Source organism: Orycteropus afer, unplaced genomic scaffold (assembly GCF_000298275.1).
Source record: "Orycteropus afer afer isolate SDZICR_OR568_19922 unplaced genomic scaffold, OryAfe1.0 scaffold00155, whole genome shotgun sequence".
Taxonomy (NCBI): domain Eukaryota; kingdom Metazoa; phylum Chordata; class Mammalia; order Tubulidentata; family Orycteropodidae; genus Orycteropus; species Orycteropus afer.
Window position 1 is genome coordinate 6,630,971 of NW_006921742.1, and position 23,042 is coordinate 6,654,012.

At 39.6% G+C, this 23,042-nt stretch overlaps 1 protein-coding gene across 1 annotated transcript in view; it reads left to right on the forward strand.

The window, feature by feature from the left end:
* The window catches only part of MAP3K5 (mitogen-activated protein kinase kinase kinase 5), a 275,001-nt gene that overhangs the window by 205,634 nt on the left and 46,325 nt on the right, over window positions 1-23,042 (forward strand). The window contains exons 15-21 of the mRNA XM_007946314.2: window positions 3,019-3,152; window positions 10,933-11,060; window positions 11,624-11,760; window positions 12,991-13,096; window positions 18,416-18,573; window positions 21,759-21,936; window positions 22,593-22,613. Of these exons, the coding sequence (XP_007944505.1) occupies window positions 3,019-3,152; window positions 10,933-11,060; window positions 11,624-11,760; window positions 12,991-13,096; window positions 18,416-18,573; window positions 21,759-21,936; window positions 22,593-22,613 (862 nt within the window). The remainder of the gene's footprint in view (window positions 1-3,018; window positions 3,153-10,932; window positions 11,061-11,623; window positions 11,761-12,990; window positions 13,097-18,415; window positions 18,574-21,758; window positions 21,937-22,592; window positions 22,614-23,042) is intronic.

The following is a 23,042-nucleotide window of genomic DNA, read 5'->3' on the forward strand; positions in this document are numbered from 1 at the left end:
AACAACAACAACAACAACAACAGAGGCACTTCGGAAGAAAGGCCTGGAGATCCACTTCCAAAAAACTAGCCGCTGAAAACTCTGTGGAGCACAGTTCTCGTCTGACACACACAGGGTCACCCTGAACCTGAACCTGAGCTGATGCGACTGCAACTTTCTTTTTTTAAAAGCAAGTAAAAGCAAGATGGGCCTGACCTGAGTCGATTGCAGGGAGTATCCTTATAGTTGGGAGGTGAAATCTGCATGCTTGTAAAACATCTTCCCTTCTCCCTCCCCAGTCACCTAACATCTTTCTCTCCTAAAAAATTATCAAGGTTTGTAGCATTTAGTTTTAGTTGTCACTTTAATTCTCACAGTTGTTTAGTTTTACTTCTGTATTTAGATGAATTTTGAGCTAACTGGTGCTTTCATCAGTTTCTTCACCCTCAATTTTGTATTGATTCTTCTCTTGGCTGTTTGTATTTTATTATCAAATAGGTTGCGCAAGAGTTTGTGGGTGTTTTATTTTCTGGAATTTTATAAGCTTGAGAATATATATCTATTGTCTGTAGATAATTCAGATACTTCAGAATATCTGTTGCCTGAGATAATTCACCTGGATATAAGGTTTTCTCCCCTTAATATAGCCTGCATTTTAGAATATCCAATGTATTCATTATAATTTAATTTTAAATATGTTCTTTTATCCCAAATGATTTATTTGTTTTGGCCCATCATTTATTTAGAAAAGTGTTTTCAAACATCTGAAATGGGTTGTGTTAGTTACCTCGCCCTTTAAAGAAAATGTCTGTTGCCTCCAGCCATAGGTTAATGGAACTTAAAGCTCCGCCCTCATCCTCCCCCACTGCGCTAATGGAGCCTAGTTCTGGTGATGGTGCCTTTAGTTTTCCTCTTCCTCTTCAGTTCTGGCAACTGGCAGTTTTCTTTCTTTTTTACAAGCCCAGCTAGGCATTTAAAAACATTTATTTTGTCTAGGTATTTTTAGCAGGGAATGCTTTCAGGCATCCAGTCCACCATCTTGTCAAAATCAGAAACCCCTTCTGCTGTCTTTGGATGATGTTATTCTTTTTGTATTCCCTTGACTTAACCACTTAATTGCTTGTTTTCTTGTTTGTTTTTTTGCTGTTGCAATTCTTTAAGGCCAGGACATTTCTTTATCTCCAATCCTCTGTGATGTTTGGTATATAATGCTCTCAGTTGTAGTTCTTTCACAACAGCTTGTAATTCTTGTGGTCATCTTCTTTTCAGTCCATTTTAGAGTGAGATAATAAGTTTTTCAAATATATTTTTGGCTATCTTATCTTGACTATCCTGTGATCAAAGATCATGGTCTTTAGGATGCCAGTTCTTTGGAATTTATTGACATTTTCTTTGTGACCCAATATGTAGTCAATTATTATATATTTTTCATACATTCATGAGTAGAATTTATATCTGAGTACAGAGTTCTCTCTCTGTACGTTGTATCAAACATGTTAATTGTGCTATTCCTATTGCCGAACCTGTTGCTGTGGAGTCAATTCTGACTCGTAGCAACCCTATCGGACAGAGTAGAACTGCCCCTAGGATTTCCAGGGCTATAATCTTTACAGGGGGAACTCTGGTAACATAGTTCAAACCCACCAGCAACTCCTTGGAAGGAAGATGGGGCAATCTATTTCCGTAGTGATACTGCCTCAGAAACCCAAGGAGGGGTCACTATAAGTCAGGTCTGACTTGACGGCACATAACAACAACAACAATAAATCTTTACAGGAGGAGATCGCCAAGTCTTTGTCCCTCAGCGTGGCTGGTGGGTTGGAATCGCCAGCCTTCTGGTTAGCAGTCAAGTGCCTTAGGCACTGTGCTACCAGAGCTCCCATCAAAAGACCATTCTTTCCTGCTAGTCTGTAGTATTACACTGGATTTCTGCAGAGAATAGCTTGATCATTTGATGACCATAAAACCTGTAGTTCCTATCTGACACCAAAAATGTGCCTTTCTAGATGATGTCTACAGGTCTGAGGGAGGTGTATACCAAACACCCTCTTCACTTTGATGCACTTTTCCATATGTGGTTGATACACTTAGCAGTTTCGCGTTTGGACTGTAAATACTTCTTTTTTACATCAGAGATACATTTTTCATTTTTCAAGTGTTTTTGGGCCTCAGGGAATTGGGAGTGAAGTGAAAATAATCTTTATATTGCCATCATCAACTGGTTGTTGTTGTTATGTGCCATCAAGTCAATTCCAACTCATAGTAATTCTCTGTAAACAACAGAATGAAACACCCCCCGGTCCTGCGCCATCCTCACAGTCCTGGCGATACCTGAGCCCAGCGTTGCAACCACTTTCTCAGTCCATTGCGTTGAGGGTCTTCCCCTTTTTCTCTGACCCTCCAGTTTACCAAGCATGATGTCCTTCTCCATGGAATGGTCCCTTCTGGCCATATGACCAAAGTAGGTGAGACGAAGTCTCATCAACTGGAAGATCCCAAATTCTCGTCTTACGCCAAGCCTGTTCTTCTGATGGTGTGGGAAATATTTAGGTAGTACCAAAAGCTAAAAACAAAAGAAAGATTAACTAGACGTGGTAGATGTTGGCAGACATTGATTTGATAGTAATCATGCTGATATCCAGAGTCAATGAAAAACCAGATTTACTGGGTGAAAGACTCAGGGGGGCTTTTGCTGCCTTGGTCTTATGGATTTAAGTTTGTGGTTCCTATGGGCAATCCTACTTCCGTAGTGATACTGCCTCGGAAACCCAAGGAGGGGTCGCTATGAGTCGGGTTTGACTCGACGGCACATAACAACAACAATGACATTCATAGTGGTTGTGGAAACATGGGCACACTATTTCATTTATGTTGAAAGGTCTGTTTTTTAGTTCCTAACGCTGCTTCTTAGAACTTCACGATAATGTTTCACTTGTTAAAACCATAACAAAGGGAAATTTGTGCTTTGAAAAAGTTGATGTTTAAATTGTGGAATGCAACTAACACTTCAATCTTCCCTCCCCATTTTTCCTTTTGTAGTATGACTATGAATACGATGAAAATGGTGACAGAGTCGTTTTAGGAAAAGGGACTTACGGCATAGTCTATGCAGGTCGCGACTTGAGCAACCAGGTCAGAATTGCTATTAAGGAAATCCCGGAGAGAGATAGCAGGTACGGTAATGGTATATAATAGAAGTTGTTTTCTAAAGTACTTCAGGCTCTTAATAGCATTTTGGGAAATATTGAAGTGATCTTCTAATGAAACTCTGAACACTACGTTGTTTTAATTAGCTCTCTTGGGGGTTAACTGCTGCATCACTCAGTGATCCCAGCATAAGACTCTGGTATGGAAGGGTGGCATTTCTGAGGTAACATGGGTGGGATTTCCAAAGAGTAGAAGAGAGAATGGCCCTCTGTGCGTTGGGTTGATGTTATGTCAGACAGTGGTGGGCTTATTATATGGATATGCCACTACTGTGAGTCGACTCACAGTGACTCTGTAGGACAGAGTAGAATTGTCCCATGGAGTTTACAAGGCTGTAATCTTTACCAAAGCAGGCTGCCACATTTTTCTCCTATGGAGCAGCTAGTGGATTTGAACCACCAGCCTTTTGGTTAGCAGCCAAACGCTTAATCACTGTGCCATAGGAAATAAGCACTAATAGAAATGGTCTGAACCATATAGAGTAGGGCCTTGCAGAAAATAGAAGAAACTTTAGGAACAGGAAAGTTGTTCAGGGAGGTGAACAGCTATAGCAACAAGGTTATATATTGTTTCCCCCTTCAATGCACTGCCCATTTGTTTTTCCAGCAAATAATCCCCTTTCCTCATTTCTATGATACCTTCTGCCTCATAGCTGTTCTTGTGTCTTTTTTCTCTAAGATAGTGCTGCTACAATCAACTGTGTCCATCTGTTGTATATCAGTTTGAATTTACGAGCTGTTACAGAAGTCTGTTTGGCCAGATTTTAATGCCAAGATGGCTACCCTCGAATCCACCTTTCTCTGGCCACTGTAGTAGAGTCACATGATCAGTTTTCCTCAGCGATAGCACTCCCCTGAGCTCTGTGGGTCTCCTGTCCACCCAGTGTCTCAACTTGTTAGTGGAAAAGGCATCTCAAGGTTAGCATGGTACACACAGACCACAGATTTTTACTCTCAGGTGTTCTCTACCTGATGTTTACCCTGCTTCCGTCAATGTAGCTTCATCTACCTAGCTTTTCAGCCTGTAACCTTGGGTTCATCATTCTCTTTCTCTCACACTCCGTATCAACTCCATCAGTTAGTCCTGTTGTCTCCACACTCTGAATCTTCCCAACTCTGATCTAAGCTCCAGGTCTCTCACCTGACTCCTGACTGCTTCCACCTCCTAACTGGTCTCTGCTTTCACTCCTCCCTTCATGTGTAGTCCATTCTTTCTTAGATCACCCAGAGAGAGCTTTTGAAGTTAAAATCATCCCATGTCAGTAGTGGTTAAAATCCTTCAATGGATTCTTACTGCAACCAGCAAAAAATGCAGTACCCTTACCTTGAACCGTAAGAGCATGATGATTTGCCTCCCTCTGTGGCTTACCTTGCCCCCAGTGTTGCACACTAGGATCTGTCTAGCACACTAGTATCTTTCTGTCCATCAGGCACACCCAGGCTCATTCCCCAGATCTTGGCATGACTGCTTAATTTTCATCCTTTAGATCTCAATTCATATGCCCAGCCCTCAGACAAGCCTTCTGCAACTACCTCAAGCTGAAGAAGACGCTGCCTCCCGTGCCACCGGTATTCTAAGTCCCAGCTATCTTTCTTCTCTCCATCTTTAAATCATGACTTTCGGAGGTGGCTGCTCTGCCTCTAATCTCCTTACCTACATTGCAGAAAGGAAGAAGAAGGAAAACCATGCTTTACAGAAATGCCTAGCATGCGTTCACCTCTATTCCATTGGCTAAAAATGGCTACCCTTAACTATAGACAGGCTAGAAACTCTATAGATTTTTATTGTCGTTGTTGTTGTTGTTATGTGCCGTCAAGTCAGACCTGACTCATAGTGATGCCTCCTTGGGTTTCCAAGGCAGTATCACTAAGGAAGTCAATTGCCCCATCTTCTTTCCGAGGAGTGGCTGGTGAGTTTGAATCACCAGCCTTCTGTTAGCAGTCAAGTGCCTTAGCCACTATGCTTTATTTGTGCCTACTTTATTGTGTGCCTACTATGTTTCTGAGGTGGTATCACTACGGAAGTAGATTGCCTGATCTTCCTTCCGAGGAGTGGCTGGTGGATTTGAACTGTCAGCCATCTGGTTAGCAGTCAAATGCCTTAGGCACTATGCCACCAGAGCTCCTAAAAGAACGCTTGCTGGGCATTTTGTTTCTTCAAATAAAATTAGAGAAAGAGGGAAGACTAGATATCAGCTGGGTAACTAGTGGTTGGAATCTGCCACATGTATAGTTTAAGGTTTATATTTTTCATGGCATTGTTCTAGAGTTTTCTCTTAGTTATTCCTGAGAAAGAGGTAGAAATTATATATTAAATACCTACAGTGATATATATTTGATATATTTTGTTATGTTTGAAAATTTTATATATATTCTTATAGGGAGCTCTGGTGGCATAGTGCCTAAGGCACTTGACTGCTAACCAGAAGGCTGACAGTTCAAACCCACAAACCACTCCTCAGAAGGAAGGTTGGGAAATCTATTTCCATAGTGATACCGCCTTGGAATCTCAAGGAGGGGTCGCTATAAGTCAGATCCAACCTGATGGAAGTGAGCTTTAATGAGTATTCCTATAGGTCCTTAAGGAACTCTTGTGGTGTAGTGGGTAAGGCATTTGTTGGCTAACCAGAAAGTCAACAGTTCAAACCTACCAGCTGCTCCATCGGAGGAAGATGAGGCAATCTACTTCTGTAAAGATTTACAGCCTTGGAAACCCAGTGGGGGTTGCTGTGAGTTGGAATCAACTCCGTGGCAGTGGGTTTGGTTTTTTGGTTTATAGCTTCTTCTTCTTTTTTTTTTTTTTTTTTAAATTGTGATTTGGGTGAAAATTTACAGAGCAAATTCATTTTACATACAGCAGTTCACATATACTTTGTCTCATGACATTGACTACAGTTTGGTTTATAGGTTCTTAACTCGACAGCACATAACAACAACAAACAACAAAGTAGTAAATACACAGAGTAGATATTAAAACAATATAAAATTTAATGAGTTCAACACTATCAAATGGCTGCAGCGAAATTCACTCGCCATTAACTACATCCCCTTTCCCTGTCCTGCCAAGTGAATTTAAGGAGGCACTTGGAAGAAAACTGCTGTTAAAACCACCTTTGTAGCTTAAGTTTACTTGGCTGCCACTGTACACACAAAACACACCAACAGTAATGCCATGTATCATCTCCTCATCTGTAACAGTGCAGTTGTCGTGTTATGGGTTGTTTTGAAAACACTTGCATGACAAGCCTTTCCTTGAACAGCTTGTGGAGAGTATCTTCTTCTTACCTATGTAAGGAGATTACAGTGGTATCTGTCATATTGTTACTATGAATACACAGCAGACAAAAATATTTCCATCTGTGTGCCCTGGAGTGGTTTGGATATTTCATTTAAAAGTTAGCAGTGACAATGGGTAATTGCTAACATTGGATGATGGGTGTGAGTAATACATGATCCAGTGTATACTAAACTATTACCAAATGTAAGGAGGGATCATAGCAACCACAAACATTTCTTCTATGTTTCCATCATATCCTAAAGACACTTTATTTAAGAAGTGGTGGATTTTAAGTATACTCTCATAATCTATCCCCAACTAGTTGTTAATTTCAGGATAGCTTCATCCTCTAACCTTCTACACATTCAGTGATTCTCCACCCAGCTGTGTATATGAGGGCCAATGGAGAGTTTTAAAAAATCCTGATACTCAGGTATATAGTAGAGCTGACAAGGGACAACAAGGTTGTAGTCACTTCTTGGCCACAGCCAGCTACCCAGAGGGAGCAAGTAGTTGGACCTGTGGGCTCGGGACCATAGTTGCAGGGGACATCAAGTTCAATTGGCATAACATACTACACAAAAAAACATTGTTCCACATCCTACTTTGGCGAATAGTGACTGGGATCTTAAAAGCTTGCAAGTGGCCAACTAGATGCAATGATGGGTCTCTCTTCATCCAGAGCAAAGAAGAATGAAAAAAACCAAAGATGCATGGAAACAATTAGTCCAAGTGACTGGTACACTGTGAGATTCTCAGCCTATACAACCATGAGACCAGAAGAACTAGATGTTACCTGGCTCCCACTGTAAACTACTTGGAGGGGGATCTAAGTAGGAGATCCTGGATAGACTGGGAGAACAGTGTGAAACAAAACTCAAAATCATTTTTTTTTTTTTAAAAGGGACCAGTTTGCTGGTCTGATATAGCCTGTTGGAACCACTGAGACTGTGGCCCCTAGCTGCCTTTCAGGTCTGGAATTGAACCCAGTCCTGTGGCTTCCAGCCAAACAAAAGACAGGCATATGAGCTGAACATTTACATTAGGTAGATAGACTCCTTGGAGAGATAATCTTGGGAGAATAGGAAGGCTGTGTATGCACAAGGAGACAGCTCAGGGGGCAGGAGTACATGGGAGGGAAAGACACAGGGAAGAAGTAACTATGGGGAGGAAGTGGGAGGGGAGCTATTGCATTGTGGTAAATTGCAGTCAATGTCATGAGACAAAGTATATGTGAGCTGCTGGATGGAAAGTGAATTTGCTCTATAAAATTTCACTCAAATCACAATTTAAAAAAAAAATCCTGATACTCAGGCCATACTTCCAAATATTCTGAACATTGGTATTTTTCCTTAAGTTTCCAAGAGATGCAAATGTCCAGTCATGGCTGACAACCAATGGTTCAGATGGTTATAAATGGGAATTTGACTCTGATGGGGTTTGACTCTGGCAATAACTATGGATTAATAGTATTTTCAAAGCTAAAGATACACTTTCTTCTGTTACCTGAAATTTATTCTGTCCATTCTTATAGCTAATTGAGAAGAGATGATTTGCTCTCTAATTTCTAAGTCAAGAGTTCAGTGTTATTACAATAAAAAGTTAAGAAAAATTCAGTATTGTAATACACTTTTAATGAAGACTGTAGGATTCATGTACTTGTTTGCTTTAAGGATATCTTTTTGGACTTGTGAGCCAGCAGTAGTATTGAAAGACAGTTAACATGTTTGACCAAAGGTCTCTTATTCTCTCGGGTGACAATGTATTAATACCTCTAGTGCTGTTCTAGGAGATCTAGTGGTTTAGTTCCTCTGGCGTTTCACTGCTAATCAGAAGGCTGGAGGTTCAAACCCACCAGCCACTCCTCAGAAGGAAGATTAGTCAATCTATTTCTGTAGAGATACTACCTTGGAAACCCAAGGAGGGGTTGCTTTGAGTTGAATTGACTCAATGGCAGCGAGGTGTTCTTTTTTTTTTTTTTTTCTTCCCCCCCAGTGCTGTTCTAAAGATCTTCAAAGACATCAAAGAGGCTGACTGGTATAAATCCATGATAGCAGATGTCCAGCTAAAATACTAGAGTTCCTAGCCTCCTTGTAGCTAGGGGTGGCCACTTTTGGCCAGTGGAGCAGGTGAAGGTATTGTGGACATTGCTGGGTTGCACTCCTTTCTCTTTCTTCTTACTGTCGGGATTGGAGAGATAAAGGCCGAAGGCGATCTTTGAATGTCATGCTCGGTGGAGAGGCAGAAAAATAGCTGGGACCTGGGACACTGGTTTCCTAAGAGAATGTCTTTTTCAGCTTAAGGTAGTCAGAAGAGAAGGCCTCTGTGACATTTGAATTGGGACCTACATGATGGCAAACATAGTTTATTGACCTGAACAAATCATAATTTCATGCTTATTTAGTGCTTGGCACTTACACTTAGTACAAGTTGCTGGGTGTTCCCAATAATTTCCATAGTGGGGAAGAGTTCTTATTCTTAGCTAGGTTGAATCCTGGCTAATGTTGCAAATTAAGCTATCCTTCATTTAAATAATGAGGATGGGGTGGGTGGTATGGTGGGTATTTGCTTCTCAAGGATCTTAAATTTGAGTATTAATAGTTTGATTTTCAAGAGGGTCAGGAGGTGAAACCTTTTGGTTCATAATAAACAGTCACCTGCTTCAGATTATTTGATCATCTTGATCTAAATCTCTAGAATAAGCATAGTATTTGCCGCTAACTTATACATAAAGAACTCTGGTGACATAGTGGATAAACCATTCAGCAGCTAACCAAAAGGTCAGTGCTTTGAATCCACTAGCCACTTCTCAGGAGAAAGATGAGACATGTGCTTCTGTGAAGGTTTACAACCTTGAAACCCCAATGGGGCAGTTCTACTCATCCTATAGGTTCACTTTGAGTTAGAAATGACTCGATGGTAGTGGGTTTGGGTTTTTTGTATATTATACATGTGAAAAGTAATCATGAACTAGTATCAATAAAGTGTCTAAAACCCAATGTAAATGTCTTCATCGTTGAGAAACATAACCTAAATATCTTATTGATGACGCTGTATATTGGCATTTGCCATGGTATGTCATTCAGACAATTATCAAAATGGTGTTGCTGTTCCTAACCAATGCTAAGAGGGTCAGTGTAATACCTGCCCTTCATGATTCCTAGCAATTCTAAATAAAAATAAAATGAGTGAAAGAGCTAAAATATAACTCATCTTTTCGTTGGCTGCTGAGTAAAGTTTCACAGATTATAAAGTTTGTTTAAAGCAAGTGATTTGGAGTTGTGTAACCCACTAATTGTGTTACCTTGTAGCTTACCCTGAAAAACAAAAATAAAATTTAATAGGACCAGGAAGAGACTATGATTTCATGAAAAGAGTTTATAAATCAATGCTAACCAATTCTAGAATTTGTTACTGGCATTCAAAGAAATCCATTCTGCCTATATGAGTTTTCCATTTTAGGATCTGAGAATTTCCTACATGTAGGACTAAAAAGGAAGGCATCAGGGTTTTATTTAGTATGTCTTAGTAGTTGGTGCCTTTCACGCTGTAGACTCCATTTTACAACAGAAAAAAACAATATTCGAAAATGGCTTTGAGTTTCTCTCCTTGCTGACACCTACCGTATTTACTTATACGGTACTTAGATTAGAGCTGTACTGAATTCAGGAATATTAAGAGTCTACAAGCTTTACGGTACTTCAACTACTTATCAAAAGTGTAGCTTGGTCTGTCCCAGAAATACAAAATCCTTCTATTTTATAATTGGATACAGCAATACATACCATATAACATGATTGTGTAGTCTGGTTTAAAGCTGGTTTTTGAATGAGGATGCTTGGTTAGAATTGGTGAAAATCCTGTTGTAAGAGTTAGAATGGTGGGCACAGTAAGGTGAGGATTTTGAGGCAGGGGGCTCAAAGAGACTTGGGTTATAAATGATTTTATTTATTTATTTATTTAAAGAGTTGATGGATCTTTCCGTTCTGGAAAGAACATTAAAATTTGTAATTTTTCTCTTCCTGGGCAAGGGTCTCCCAGTTATGCTGGTGAGTATGGTGGAATATAAAGTAATGTTAATGGGACAGTAGTGATTTCAATTCTCCGGGATTCAAATATAAGCTCTGTCACTTAGCGGCTCTGTGATCTGGGGCAGATTTTGTCATCCCTACTACGAATCATTTTCCTCGTCTGTCAAATGAGCATCCTGATAGAACCTTCCTCATGGAGTTGCTGTGACAGATGAATTAATATGTAGAACAGTACCTGACACATAGCCCCTGAGACCTTCCTTGTAGCCTCAATGCCATAGAGTTTATCTTATGAGAAATAAAATCCTTAAATGGTCATATTTGGATTTACATATTGACATATGATTAGCTGATGTTTCCAAATGCTATTGCTTAAATATATATGCTAATCTAAAGTCTGTCTACGTAATTAACTCATCGATATTTCCCTATCTTCTAGATACTCCCAGCCGCTACATGAAGAAATAGCATTGCATAAGCATCTGAAACACAAAAATATTGTCCAGTATCTGGGTTCTTTTAGTGAGAATGGTTTCATTAAAATCTTCATGGAACAAGTGCCAGGAGGTAAGGGATATAGCTCTTTCTTTCAAAAGTGTAAATTCCTGAGGCCTTGAAGTACAGTATAATTGGGTTTTACTCGATCACAGGACCTTACTTATAGAAGTTAAAAGAAAAATTAGACATACAGCATTAGTTTGCTGTTTATTAGGAGACAATAAGTGAATTCTGGAACTAATTTCATAGTGATTATCACAACCTGGATTAATGGTAGCAATTGAGTTGACTTTTACTTTTACTCTATTTGATAATGAGCTGCCTTAGACCAGGGAAATTTTCTTATTCATGTTTGAGCCCCAAGTATTTAGTATTATGATGCCTGGGCTGTTGTGAGTAATCAATTGATATTGGCTTAATTAATATTACATTATTGTTGTTGTTGGTAGGTGCCATCAGGTAGGTTCCAAGTCATATTGACTTTGTGTACAACAGAACAAACACTGCCCAGGCTTGTGCCATCCATACAGTCATTGCTGTGTTTGGGCCCATTGTTGCAGCTACTGTGTGCTTTAAGAACTCATTTTACTTCTACTTAAGTATTTTATCCACTCGTTTCTCCCTACTTACAGGAAGTCTTTCTGCTCTCCTTCGTTCCAAATGGGGCCCATTAAAAGACAATGAGCAAACCATTGGTTTTTATACAAAGCAAATACTTGAAGGATTAAAATACCTCCATGACAATCAGATAGTTCACCGGGATATAAAGGTAGGATGCACTAGGATTCATTTCAATTTTTATTTGCAAAAGTTACATTGTGTTTTGTGTGACAGACCTTGGGAATAGCAGAAATGTAAGATTTTACTCTATGCTGAATCATTTCTTTGTGTTCACGTCTTATCTCCTTGGCCACGTTCAAGTTGCTAAGACTGAGTTCCCACTTTTAGTGCAGGTGCTCCTTGGGGTTGGGGTGCAGCAGCACAAAATTGAACAAGTTGGAGTCCCTGCTCCTGAGGAGTTTACCCTGTTTCATCTTTGTTTCCTTGCCGATAGTTGCTACTTAGATAATATTTACTGAATCAGTGGATGTGGGCTTGGAAGTAAAAAGGAAAAGCTTTTTTCACAAGTCTTATATATGCATGGATTGAAATAAAATTAGGTAATTTATGAGATTCTGTTTAAAAATAGAAAATTTGAAATTAATATGTTTTAGACAAAGTAAGTTAATATTGGAAGGAGCTCTGGTGGTGCAGTGGTTAAGCACTCGACTGCTAACTGAGAGGTTGGTAGTTTGACCTTATCAGCTGCTCTGTGGGAGAACGATGTGGCAGTCTGCTTCTGGAAAGATCATCGCCATGGGCACCCTGTCGTGCGGTTCTGCTGTGTCCTATCGGGTCACGGGAGTCAAAATTACCCGACAGCGATGGCTTTGAAGTTACTATTCTGAAAAACCAAACTCACTGCCATCATGTCGGATCTGACTCTTGGCGACACCTCCTTGGGTTTCCGAGGTGGTATCATTATGGAAGTAGATTGCACAGTCTTCCTTCTGAGGAGTGGCTGGTGGGTTTGAACCGCCAACCTTCTGGTTATCAGTCAAATGAAGTTAATATTACTACCCTAAAATCAACTGAAATGTCCATTTATCTGTAATGTGTTTAACTATATTTCCTAAGTATCCCAGGAAAATAAGTATAACAACGTAGAAAAGAAAGTAAAATGACAGGGGAATTATTAATATCATAATTTAGCCTATCATATATGTTATTGAAACCCATACTATTTATGAATTGCAGCTAGCTCTAACTAACAAGGAACCATTTTCGATCTTGTGACCTGAGTAGCAGATTGTGAACGGCTATGACAAAAGCTAGTTTTGAAGAATACAGAATTAGTGTCCTTATTTGCTCTAAGGATAACTTTTCATATTGGACTTGCAAGCTGGTAACAGTACTGGAAGAAAGATAACGTGTTTGATTAAAGTCCTCTGTTCTCTAGGGTGACAATGTGTTGATTAATACCTATAGTGGTATTCTCAAGATCTCTGACTTTGGAACATCAAAGAGATTGGCTGGCATAAACCCATGTACTGAAACTTTCACTGGTATGTTTTTGCAATGATGATACAGATCTCTTGAAATTAAAGAAGTCGTTGCTAAGTTTTTGGCATAATATGAGAAATAAATTTAATCTGTGTGCTCACAAACATTAATGATGGTCTTTTTATGCTCATGGAATTTAAGCTGCCCATTTTCTCTTCTTGTGTTTATGTATTTGCTTAGTCTCTTGCTTAATGTCACTAACGATTTTTTATGAAACCCTGAATTTACATTTGTTTTTCCTTTCATACCATTAGTTCCCTTCTGATTGGCTTTGCAACCACTAACCCTGGCAATATTTTTTTTCTTTGTAGCATTTCCATACTCTAAGCTCTCTGTGATTCTTACTCATACCTTAATCACTTCCATTTGAACTGTGAGTTCCTTCTTTCCTAGTCCTGTTTATTCCCTGTGACCTATTCCCCTACTCCACAATATAAATAACTCCGTGGGATTTCAATTCAGAAAGAGGAAATGACTCACCAACTCAGAAGTGGGATGGGGAGAGAGCTTTCCTGAGCAATTAGGCAATACAACCACTCAAGCTAGCTGCCTCTAGTGCAAAGTCCTAGGAGGGTAGAGAAAAAGTGAGGTTTCTAAAAAGTTAACAGCATCCAAGAGGAAACTGAGCCTCAGAGAGATTAATGACTGCACAAGGAGACTGCCCAAAGTTACTGGGATGGCATCTAGGACTTCAAGCTTGATTTTCATACCATGTTCTTATCATTCCTTTATGCTGATTCTTATTTAAGTATTAAATTGTTATTATGATTCCGAAAACCAAACTCACTGCCATCGAGTCGGATCCGACTAATAGTGACCCCTTTTTGGGTTTCCAAGGTGGTATCACTATGGAAGTAGATCACCCTGTCTTCCTTCCAAGGAGTGGCTGGTGGGTTTGAACCGCCAGCCTTCTGGTTAGCAGTCAAATGCCTTAGGCACTATGCCACCAGAGCTCCCTATTATGATTAGAGAGAAAAATTTTTAAAAAAATGGTCAATGAGTAATCTTTGGTCTATATAAAGCAAAATGGCCAGGTGTTCCCATTTATGAATTCTGTCAGGTCGGTGGTGGTGGTGTGTGCCACTGAGTCGATTCCAGCTGATAGTGAGCCCATGTGACAGTAGAACTGCCCCACAGGGATTCCTACATTACAGTCTTTATGTGAGCAGATCACCAAGTCTTTTCTTCCTCTGAGCCATGGATGAGTTCGAACTGCCACCCTCTCAGCAGTCGAGCACCTAACTGTTGCACCACCAGGGCTCCTTGTGAGGTAGTTGGTAGTTCCCCCATTTGTTAGATGAGGAAACTGAGAGAAAAGAGACACTGCTGCTGGAAGTCATGGCTCATAAATGCTGAAACTTGGGTCTTTAATCTACACTTAGCTTTATGCTTTGACCTTTTTGTCCCAAGTCCATTTTTCTCTCGTCACCCCAGTGTCTAATATGGTAGCCTGGGGTGAATGGGGGAGGAGAGAGAGAAATCCCATAAGGTTCCTCCTTAGAACATTCAGTCAGCAATACCTCTGGCCTGGCTCCCATCCCCATGGCAATGGGTATTTCAGTTCACAGAATTAAAAATGAAATTATCTCTGTACTTCTTTCATTATATACTCTCAACTTGGCAAGAGAGGCTTTGGATGCTGCCAAGACGCAGTAATTTCTGAAAGGAAAATCCTCACCTTCAGCATACTCTTTCTGGGCAAGATAGTGATCTCCTTTTATTCCTAAAAACATTTTTTTTCTTTTAATCCCCAAAGGAGGGGGAGTAAGACCTGCCCTCCCATAAGTCCTTCTGCCACCGGCCTCAATTCAGAATGACATATGTGACTAACATGCTAATGTCTGTCTCCAGCACTGATTGTGACTGGCTGTGCAGACCGTCTAGATAGCCCTCAGAGCACTAACTCAGAGCTAGTTAAGTCACAGGGGCCTAGTCGGCCTCTGATGAACTGAGTTGTTTCGCCTCTTGATGGTTAAAGTGAAGGAGAAGGCAACAGTAATCAGCATTTGTGGAGTGCTTACTGTATACCTGACTCTGCTAAATGCTTTACATATGTCATTTCATTGAAATTCCTACATCATCCCTCAGTGTACGTATCACCATCCCAGTTTATGATGAGAAAATTAAGGTTCAAAGAAGTTAAGAAACTAGTGATAGAGCTGGGATTCAAACTAGATTTAACATGCCAAATGGAATTAATTGTTTTCTTTCCAAAACCTGTTCCACCCACACTCTTCCTGGTCTCAGTTGATGGCAACTCAAAACTAAGAGTTATCCATGGTGCCTCTCTCGTCTCATACTGCAGTCCAATCCATCAAGGAAGACTATTGGCTGTAACTGTAAAATGTGTCCCAAATGGAGCCAGTTCTTATTGCCTCCACTGCCACCTTCATCACTCACCTGCATTACCTCAGTAGCCTCCTACCTCTTCTCCCCACATCCACTTTGACCCACTATTGTGTATTCTTCAACACAGCAGCCAGAGTGATGCTTTTAAAACATCAAGGAAACCCTAACATTCAGAGCATTCATTGGCTGGCTGTTTCTTTCTGAGTAAACACTAAACTCCTTACAAAGGTGGATATGGCTCCAACTTGACCTGAAGTCCTTTACCTTTCAGACCTCGTTTCCTACTCTCCCCCATTGCTCGTTCTCCAAGCACATGGGCCTTCCTGTATTTCCTCCTTTATACCAGGTAAATATTCAGCTGCAGTTACCTCTTTGGTCCAAACAAGAGGCCAGTGAAGTAACTGCTACAGAGTCTTTGCACATGCTTTTTCTTTTGCCAGTAACACTGTTTCCCCAGCTATCTGCATGATGGTCTTCTTTACGACCCTTCAAGTCCCAACTCCTCTGTGAGGTCTACCCTGACCACCCTGTTTACAAGGCAGCCCTCCCTAGAACTGGGTACTCCCAATCCCCTTCACCCTGCTCTTTTTTTGGGTCATAATACTTACCACTTTCTAACATAATATGTAATTTACTTATTTATTATGCTTATAGCTTATCTCCTGCCACCTACAAAAATGTAAGCTTTTGCACATTTGTATCTATAATGTTTTCTGTCTGTTTATTCCACTCCTGCATTCTAAGTACCTTAATGCCAGGCCCATAGGGGCATGGATCTGTTGAATGAATGAGTGAATGAAATATAATGTTAATGTTTATGCTTTTAACCCTACACAATATTGCCTCCCTGGATAGCTACACTGGCAAAGAGATTCTAAAATACATTATTTCACAGTACTATTTCTTAAAAAAAACTTTGGAATGCAGTATATATGAGGTAGGGGTTTTACTCTCACTTGTTTTTTTTTTTTTTTTTAAGGCCAGTGTTCAGATTGGTTTGCATCTTTATTATCCAGCTCTGCAAACCTCTTTATACAAAATACTGTGTCATGTGTTTGTGGAGTAAAGAGAGAAGCAGATATGAACACATGACTAAACTTGATTTTTTTGGCACTTGCTCTATAGAGGATAATTAAACACAATTGGCACACCAAGCTCTTTGAAATATTATCTGATGAGTAAAAATTAATACATAATATATTGTTGAGACATTGCCCAGTTTCTTAAATTCACTATATTTATGAACAATTGTAATTCCTACTCAGATATTAGTACAACTGAAATTCTCTCATCAACTTTATTTTAGACCCTGAGACAACAAAAGTAGATGGTAGGCTTCAACACATATTTCCTAAAAGAAGATTTCATTATATTTAATCATAAAATGAGTATCGCTTGCAAGGAAGCTATAAATGAAGAGAAATCATAGCAGTTTTCCCCTAAGAGTAGGTGAATCTTTGGGGAGCATGTCTTCCTTGTGCTTGGCAAAGTGAAATGCTTTCCTCCAGTAGCTTTGCAAATTTCAGCTGAGATCAGACACATAGCTGTATGTGAGCATGAACTTGAACTACTGTTATATAATGATGAGGTGTGAAGGAAAAAAATTATGTCCCTTTATTATTCATATACCTTCACTGTGAACAATAGTTGGCTTTTACCCTTGTATTAGTGGGTTTCATAGGAGCAGTTTAAAAGAACTTCATGTAGATGTAAAAGTGTTTGTCTTTATCAAAATGCCTGTTACTGTAGTTATAAATCAGAAAATACTAAAGTAGCTCTTTAGGCAACTGCCTCAGAATTTGAAGTAATTTAACATGGCATCTTGATGGGTTTTTGTTTGCCGATTATATAGTTTGTTTGAATGTATCAGGAGTTCCCTGCGTAGTGCAAACGGTTAACATGCTCAGCTAGTAACCGAGAGGTTGCAGGTTTGAGTCCACCCAGAGGCATCTCAGAAGAAAGGCTTAGTGATCTACTTCTTAAAATCAGCCTTTGAAAGCACCCCTCCGGAACACAGTTCCACTCTGACATGTGGGGTTGCTCCTGAGTCATTGCTGGACTCTGGGAAACCTCTCAAGGAAGTATTAGAAATGCAAGCTCATCCTCTTGTTTAGCCAGTGAAGTAATTTGCAGCTGAGTGTGTACCTGGGATGAACCAGACCGGAACTAGAACCCAGGGCTCTTGGCTTCCCATTGGTTCTCTTCCATCTCAAACCACACTCCACTCTCTGGCTCCATTCAACTTTAAAATCTCCTCTTTTTAATTCCATTCCTCTTCATTTTGTGTCATATGATTTGTCTGGACTGATGGTACCTCACTGGTCTCTCATCTATTAAACTTGTTATTCCGTGGACCTCAGGCACGCAGGCAGGAGTCCTGCATGTTTGATTCATAGAATAAAGTACCCCAGAAATGATTTACAGTACTCTTTGTGATGGCTTTCAGAATCATCATGCTTTCATGATGAAAAAATAATGAAAACAGAACTAACCATTTAACTCAGGAATTCAGATTTAAGGAAATGGTTGCATGAACTAGATTTATCCTGAAAAAGATGAGAAGTGTACATAATAGCCATTTCATGTATTTAAAGAACCAAACACAGAAAATGTTGTTCTCAAAAGACTGATAGGCGTTTCTAAGAAGTCTCAGTGAAATGATGCCTCAGTTGTACTTTACTATCTAGAAAATGAGAAAGTATCCATTTACAACCCAATGATATTGGAAAACTATTTTTTATATATCATTGGTAAAATCCATGACGTAAAAAAAAAAAAAAAAAAAAAACAGAACTTCTATTTCCACTATTTCCAGCAGAGAAAAGAGGCACCCCCAAAATGTGAGCTATTAAGATACGAGATATTAAGACCTGAATCTTACTTGTTTTACTTACATAGAGAAAGACCAACTGTCATAAGCAATCCATCTTTTTCCTCTTTTTAAAGTGAAAATGTGTTTGCATTATTTCCAGGTACCCTTCAGTACATGGCACCAGAAATAATAGATAAAGGGCCAAGAGGCTATGGGAAAGCAGCGGACATCTGGTCTTTGGGCTGCACCATCATTGAAATGGCCACAGGAAAACCGCCCTTTTATGAACTGGGAGAACCGCAAGCAGCTATGTTCAAGGTCTCATTTCATATGTGTCTTGAAAACACTGTATAAAGCTTTTCATGTTATTGTTGGGTTCCTTCAGGTCAATTCCAACTCATAGCAACCCACATGGCAGATAAGAGCTGTCCCATTGGGGTTTTCTTTCTTTATAGGAACGGATCATCAGATCTTTCTCTTGTAGAGCTGTTGGGTGGGTTTGAACCACTGACCTTCAGTTAGCAGCTGAGTGCTTAACCATTTGTGCCACCAGGCATCCTTAATGCTTTTTTTCATAGCTACTAGACACTCTGTATGTTTATGTCTAGTTTTATTATTATTTTTAAGGTAAACGGCAAAGAACCTAAGTGAGCATGATCTGAGATCACATTAAATTTCAAGAAAGTTCATGCCCTCAGCCAGTGCCTGTGTCTCCCACAATGATCTCTCCTTGCCTTAGTTTTCTCAGCTATAAAGTAAGATTAAATATAACTTCCTTTGACCATCTTCTAACAATGCAGTATAAACAACACACTACTGGTGGCATAGTGCCTAAGGCATTTGACTACTAACCAGAAGGCTGTCGGTTCAAACCCACCAGCCACTCCTTAGAAGGAAGGTAGGGCAATCTACTTCCATAGTGATACCGCCTCGAAAATCCAAGGAGGGGTCGCTATGAGTCAGACCTGACTCTATGGCAAACACAACAACAACATCCTTGTGGAAGATGATTTAAGCTCTTTAGAAAACACAGTGTAAAAATCTTCCATGGAGATAGATACAAGAACATTTTTAGCCATTTGATACTAAAAAATAAAATAAACATTTTCCTTTACTATTCTACCATGATAGTTGAAAGAGTTCATTTTAAAAGTGATTGATTACTATTTAAATGCATCAGCCTTACTTTCCTATTTGTACTTTTCTAACCTGTTAATTAGACTCTTGGTATCTCTTTGAGAAGCAGTCCCACCTCCCCACAGTAGGGTGCACCTGATGTGGACCTAGGACCAAGAGAGCCCACGTGCCACAGCTTGGGACCTGGACACGGCAGTTTGCTGCCTCTGCCTCCCTGCAGGCCCCACCTGCCAGACCCCCCATGCCAAAGAAAAGCTTAAGATGGAAACCTAAACCTTTCAATGATAATGTGTGATTCTTCTCCCAGCTGCTGACTGTATGTTTAGCTTTATTCCTTTTGCATATAGCTTCTTGTGGAGGTCCATGTGTTATGTACCTTCTATTCTTGTACAAGGCCTGGCTTACTTTAAGGTTTAAGATGATACAGAAATGAATAGTCTAACCAAATCTGAAAGAGAGTGAGAGCTTTGAAAGAGCTGCTCTTGTTGACATGAATGGATGTCTTTAACTGGTTGGCCAGTCTTTCAAGTTTTTAATCAATCTCTAGGACATTGCACTGAAATTTTTTAATCAGTGCAGTGATTATTATACATCATGCTTTTGTCTCTGTTCACCAGCCAAAGCCTTACATGGAGCTCTGGTGGTACAGTAGTTAAGTGCTTGGCTGCTAACTGAAAGGTTGGCAGTTTGAACCCACCATCCACTCCATGGAAGTAAGTTGTGACAGTCTGCTTCCATAAAGATTTACAGCCTTGGAAACCCTGTGGGGAAGTTCTGCTCTGTCCTACAGGGTCACTATGAGTAGAAATTGACTCACTGGCAATGGATTTAAGCCTTGCGTAGAAAGAGATACCATCTTAGAGACATTAGATAACATATACTAGCTTGGATTTACAATGTTTGCATCCAGGTTCCAACATGATCTACCTGTGGGATGACTTTGGGCAAGTTATTTAACCTTCTTGTGACTCAGCTTCTTCGTCTATAAAATGGGTATAAAAATAGCACCTCTTACAGGGATTTTGTGAGGTGTGTATGAGATAATACATGCAAAGCCCTTAGAACACTGTCTGACTCATGGTGAAGGCTATATAATTTTTCTCAATAATTATATATTACTATTAATATATACTAAATTGTATGTAAGCTATATAATTACAAAAATGTTTTCCTTAGAAGATCTTTTCTACCCTAAATACATTAAAAAAAATCATCAAAAATAAATTTTAAATGACAGCAATAAGAAGAAAAGTTTAATTGTTATAAAAGTACTGCTCATTATAAAGTACTTTTATATGTCTCTGTAGGTATTAATGTAGGTGGTTTGAGACAGGGAAAATATTCACAAATCTTGTCATAGGGAAAGAAGCACAGGCTTTAAGCCAAACACACCAAGGTTGAAATACCAAACCTGCTTTGTCATAACCATGGAACCCCGCCCCTTCTGACCGTCAGCTTCCTCATTGGTGTCACAGGGATAAGATTTTTTTTTAAGATATGTATTTTTTATTATTCTTGAAAATATACACAGCAAAATATACACCAATTCAACAATGTCTGCGTGTACAGTTCAGTGACATTGATTATATTCTTCAAATTGTGCAACTCTTCTCACCCTTCCTTTTCAAATTGTTCCTCCCTATTAGCAAAAACTCACTGCCCCCTAAGTTTACTATCTGGCTTGTAGAACTGGTGTTGTCAATATTATCCCATATAAATCAGTTCTGTAAAAGAGCAGAGTTGCTCAAGGAAAACATTCTTTACTAATTAAGCTAACCTATTATTTGCCTTAAAGAAGAATTTAGGTGATATTTTTGGTTTAAGGTTTAAAGATTGTGTCAAGGCAATAGTTTTGGGGGTTTATCCAGCCTTAATGGCTCCAGAAAGTCAGGATTCCATGAAAATTTGAAATTCTGTTCCACATTTTTATAGGGATAATATTTAATCCACTGAGTTGGATTTGATAAGATTCATATATTTAAAAAGCCTAGCACACACAAAACCTGGCACATAGTTATTGTGAACAACTCAGTGGTCTTAAAGAAAAATACCTTTTTTGTGTGCCAGTGTGCTAATGTGTTCTAATGCTTTGAAGAGTAAATTACACTACATAGTGCTGTGCTGTCTCTTGTCATAAATTACTCACTCTGCCTGTGTCATTGGTAAAATTACAGAAGCACTCTGTGATAATCCATAGCCTGAAGAAAACATCCTAGCTCGTGTTGAGAAAGTCCATGAGTTTGTAGCATATGATAGAGAATCTCATTGTGCTATGTATGGGACCAGGTTTTGGAGCCTGGGGCTCACAGGATAAGATTGCGTGCTCACTCAGAAGACACTGTGTTCTTCTCATATTTATGCCTCAGGTGGGAATGTTTAAAGTCCACCCAGAGATTCCTGAGTCCATGTCAGCAGAGGCCAAGGCATTCATACTGAAATGTTTCGAGCCAGATCCAGACAAGAGAGCCTGTGCTAATGACTTGCTGATTGATGAGTTCTTAAAAGTTTCAAGCAAAAAGAAAAAGACACAGCCTAAGCTTTCAGGTATGTGGTTGTACTGAAAAGCTAAATTCTAAGCATTTAAGATGGAATGTATTTCCAGAAGTACACTAATTTTACCTGTTTGTATGTATCATGGAAATTAGTATAAACCTTAGCATAGCACAGTCTGCCCAGGCATTCAGTTCCACCATCAGGGAACTGTTACCATCAATCTCACAGATGATGGGACCTCATACTTAATAGTCTTCCATCACATGATGATTAGATAGTTAAGTACATAGCATTTAGCATTGCTGATGCTCAGGTTAAAAGGTAATACCAACAACAACAGCCCATTAATGTCCAGAAGATTCTGACTCATAATGACCTTATAGGACAGATTAGAACTGCCCCATAGGGTTTCAAAGGCTGTAATTCTTAAGGAAGCAGACAGTCACATCTTTCTCCCACAGAGCAATACAAAATATAAGCAAATTGTCTTTGTGGGGTAATTTCCATAACTCATTCAGAAAGAAAAAAAACAAGTAAGTGATCCATTTGTTCTTGGCATTTTTGGTGTTTATATTGGATGAGGATGGGCAGATTGAGTATTTGGAAAGTACATTGATCGCACTTCAAGTTTTTTCTTTTTGTTGACTGCTTAGTTTAATAACAAAGCCACTGTGTGCTTACGCTGCTATTTGCTTTTCTTTCCACAGCTCTTTCGGCTGGATCAAATGGTGAGTTTGTTTTTACCTTTGCCTGTTGAGGTGAAGCCCGGTGCAGCATGGGATAAACTCTAGATTTCCCAGCAGATCACCTGGACCTCTTCTCTTTGCTTATACAGGGCAGGGGTGGGGCCAGCCTGGCTCTTGGGTAGCAAGGGTGTATGCAGCTACAAGCCTGGCTGGTCTCATTTCTTTGGAAACCTCTCACCTTTTTCTTTCTTGAAAAACCAGTTGCCCATAGAGTTGATTTCCATTCATGGCCACAGTTGGCTCTTCCCTAAATGAAGATGGGTGGTGCAAATATTTAATGCCTTAAGCTGCTCACCAAAAGGTTGTAGGTTCAAGTCCACCAAGAGACACCTTAGGATAAAAATGTCTGGCTATGTACTTCTGAGGGAGCTCTGGTAGCATAGTGGCTAAGACACTTGCCTGCTAACCAGA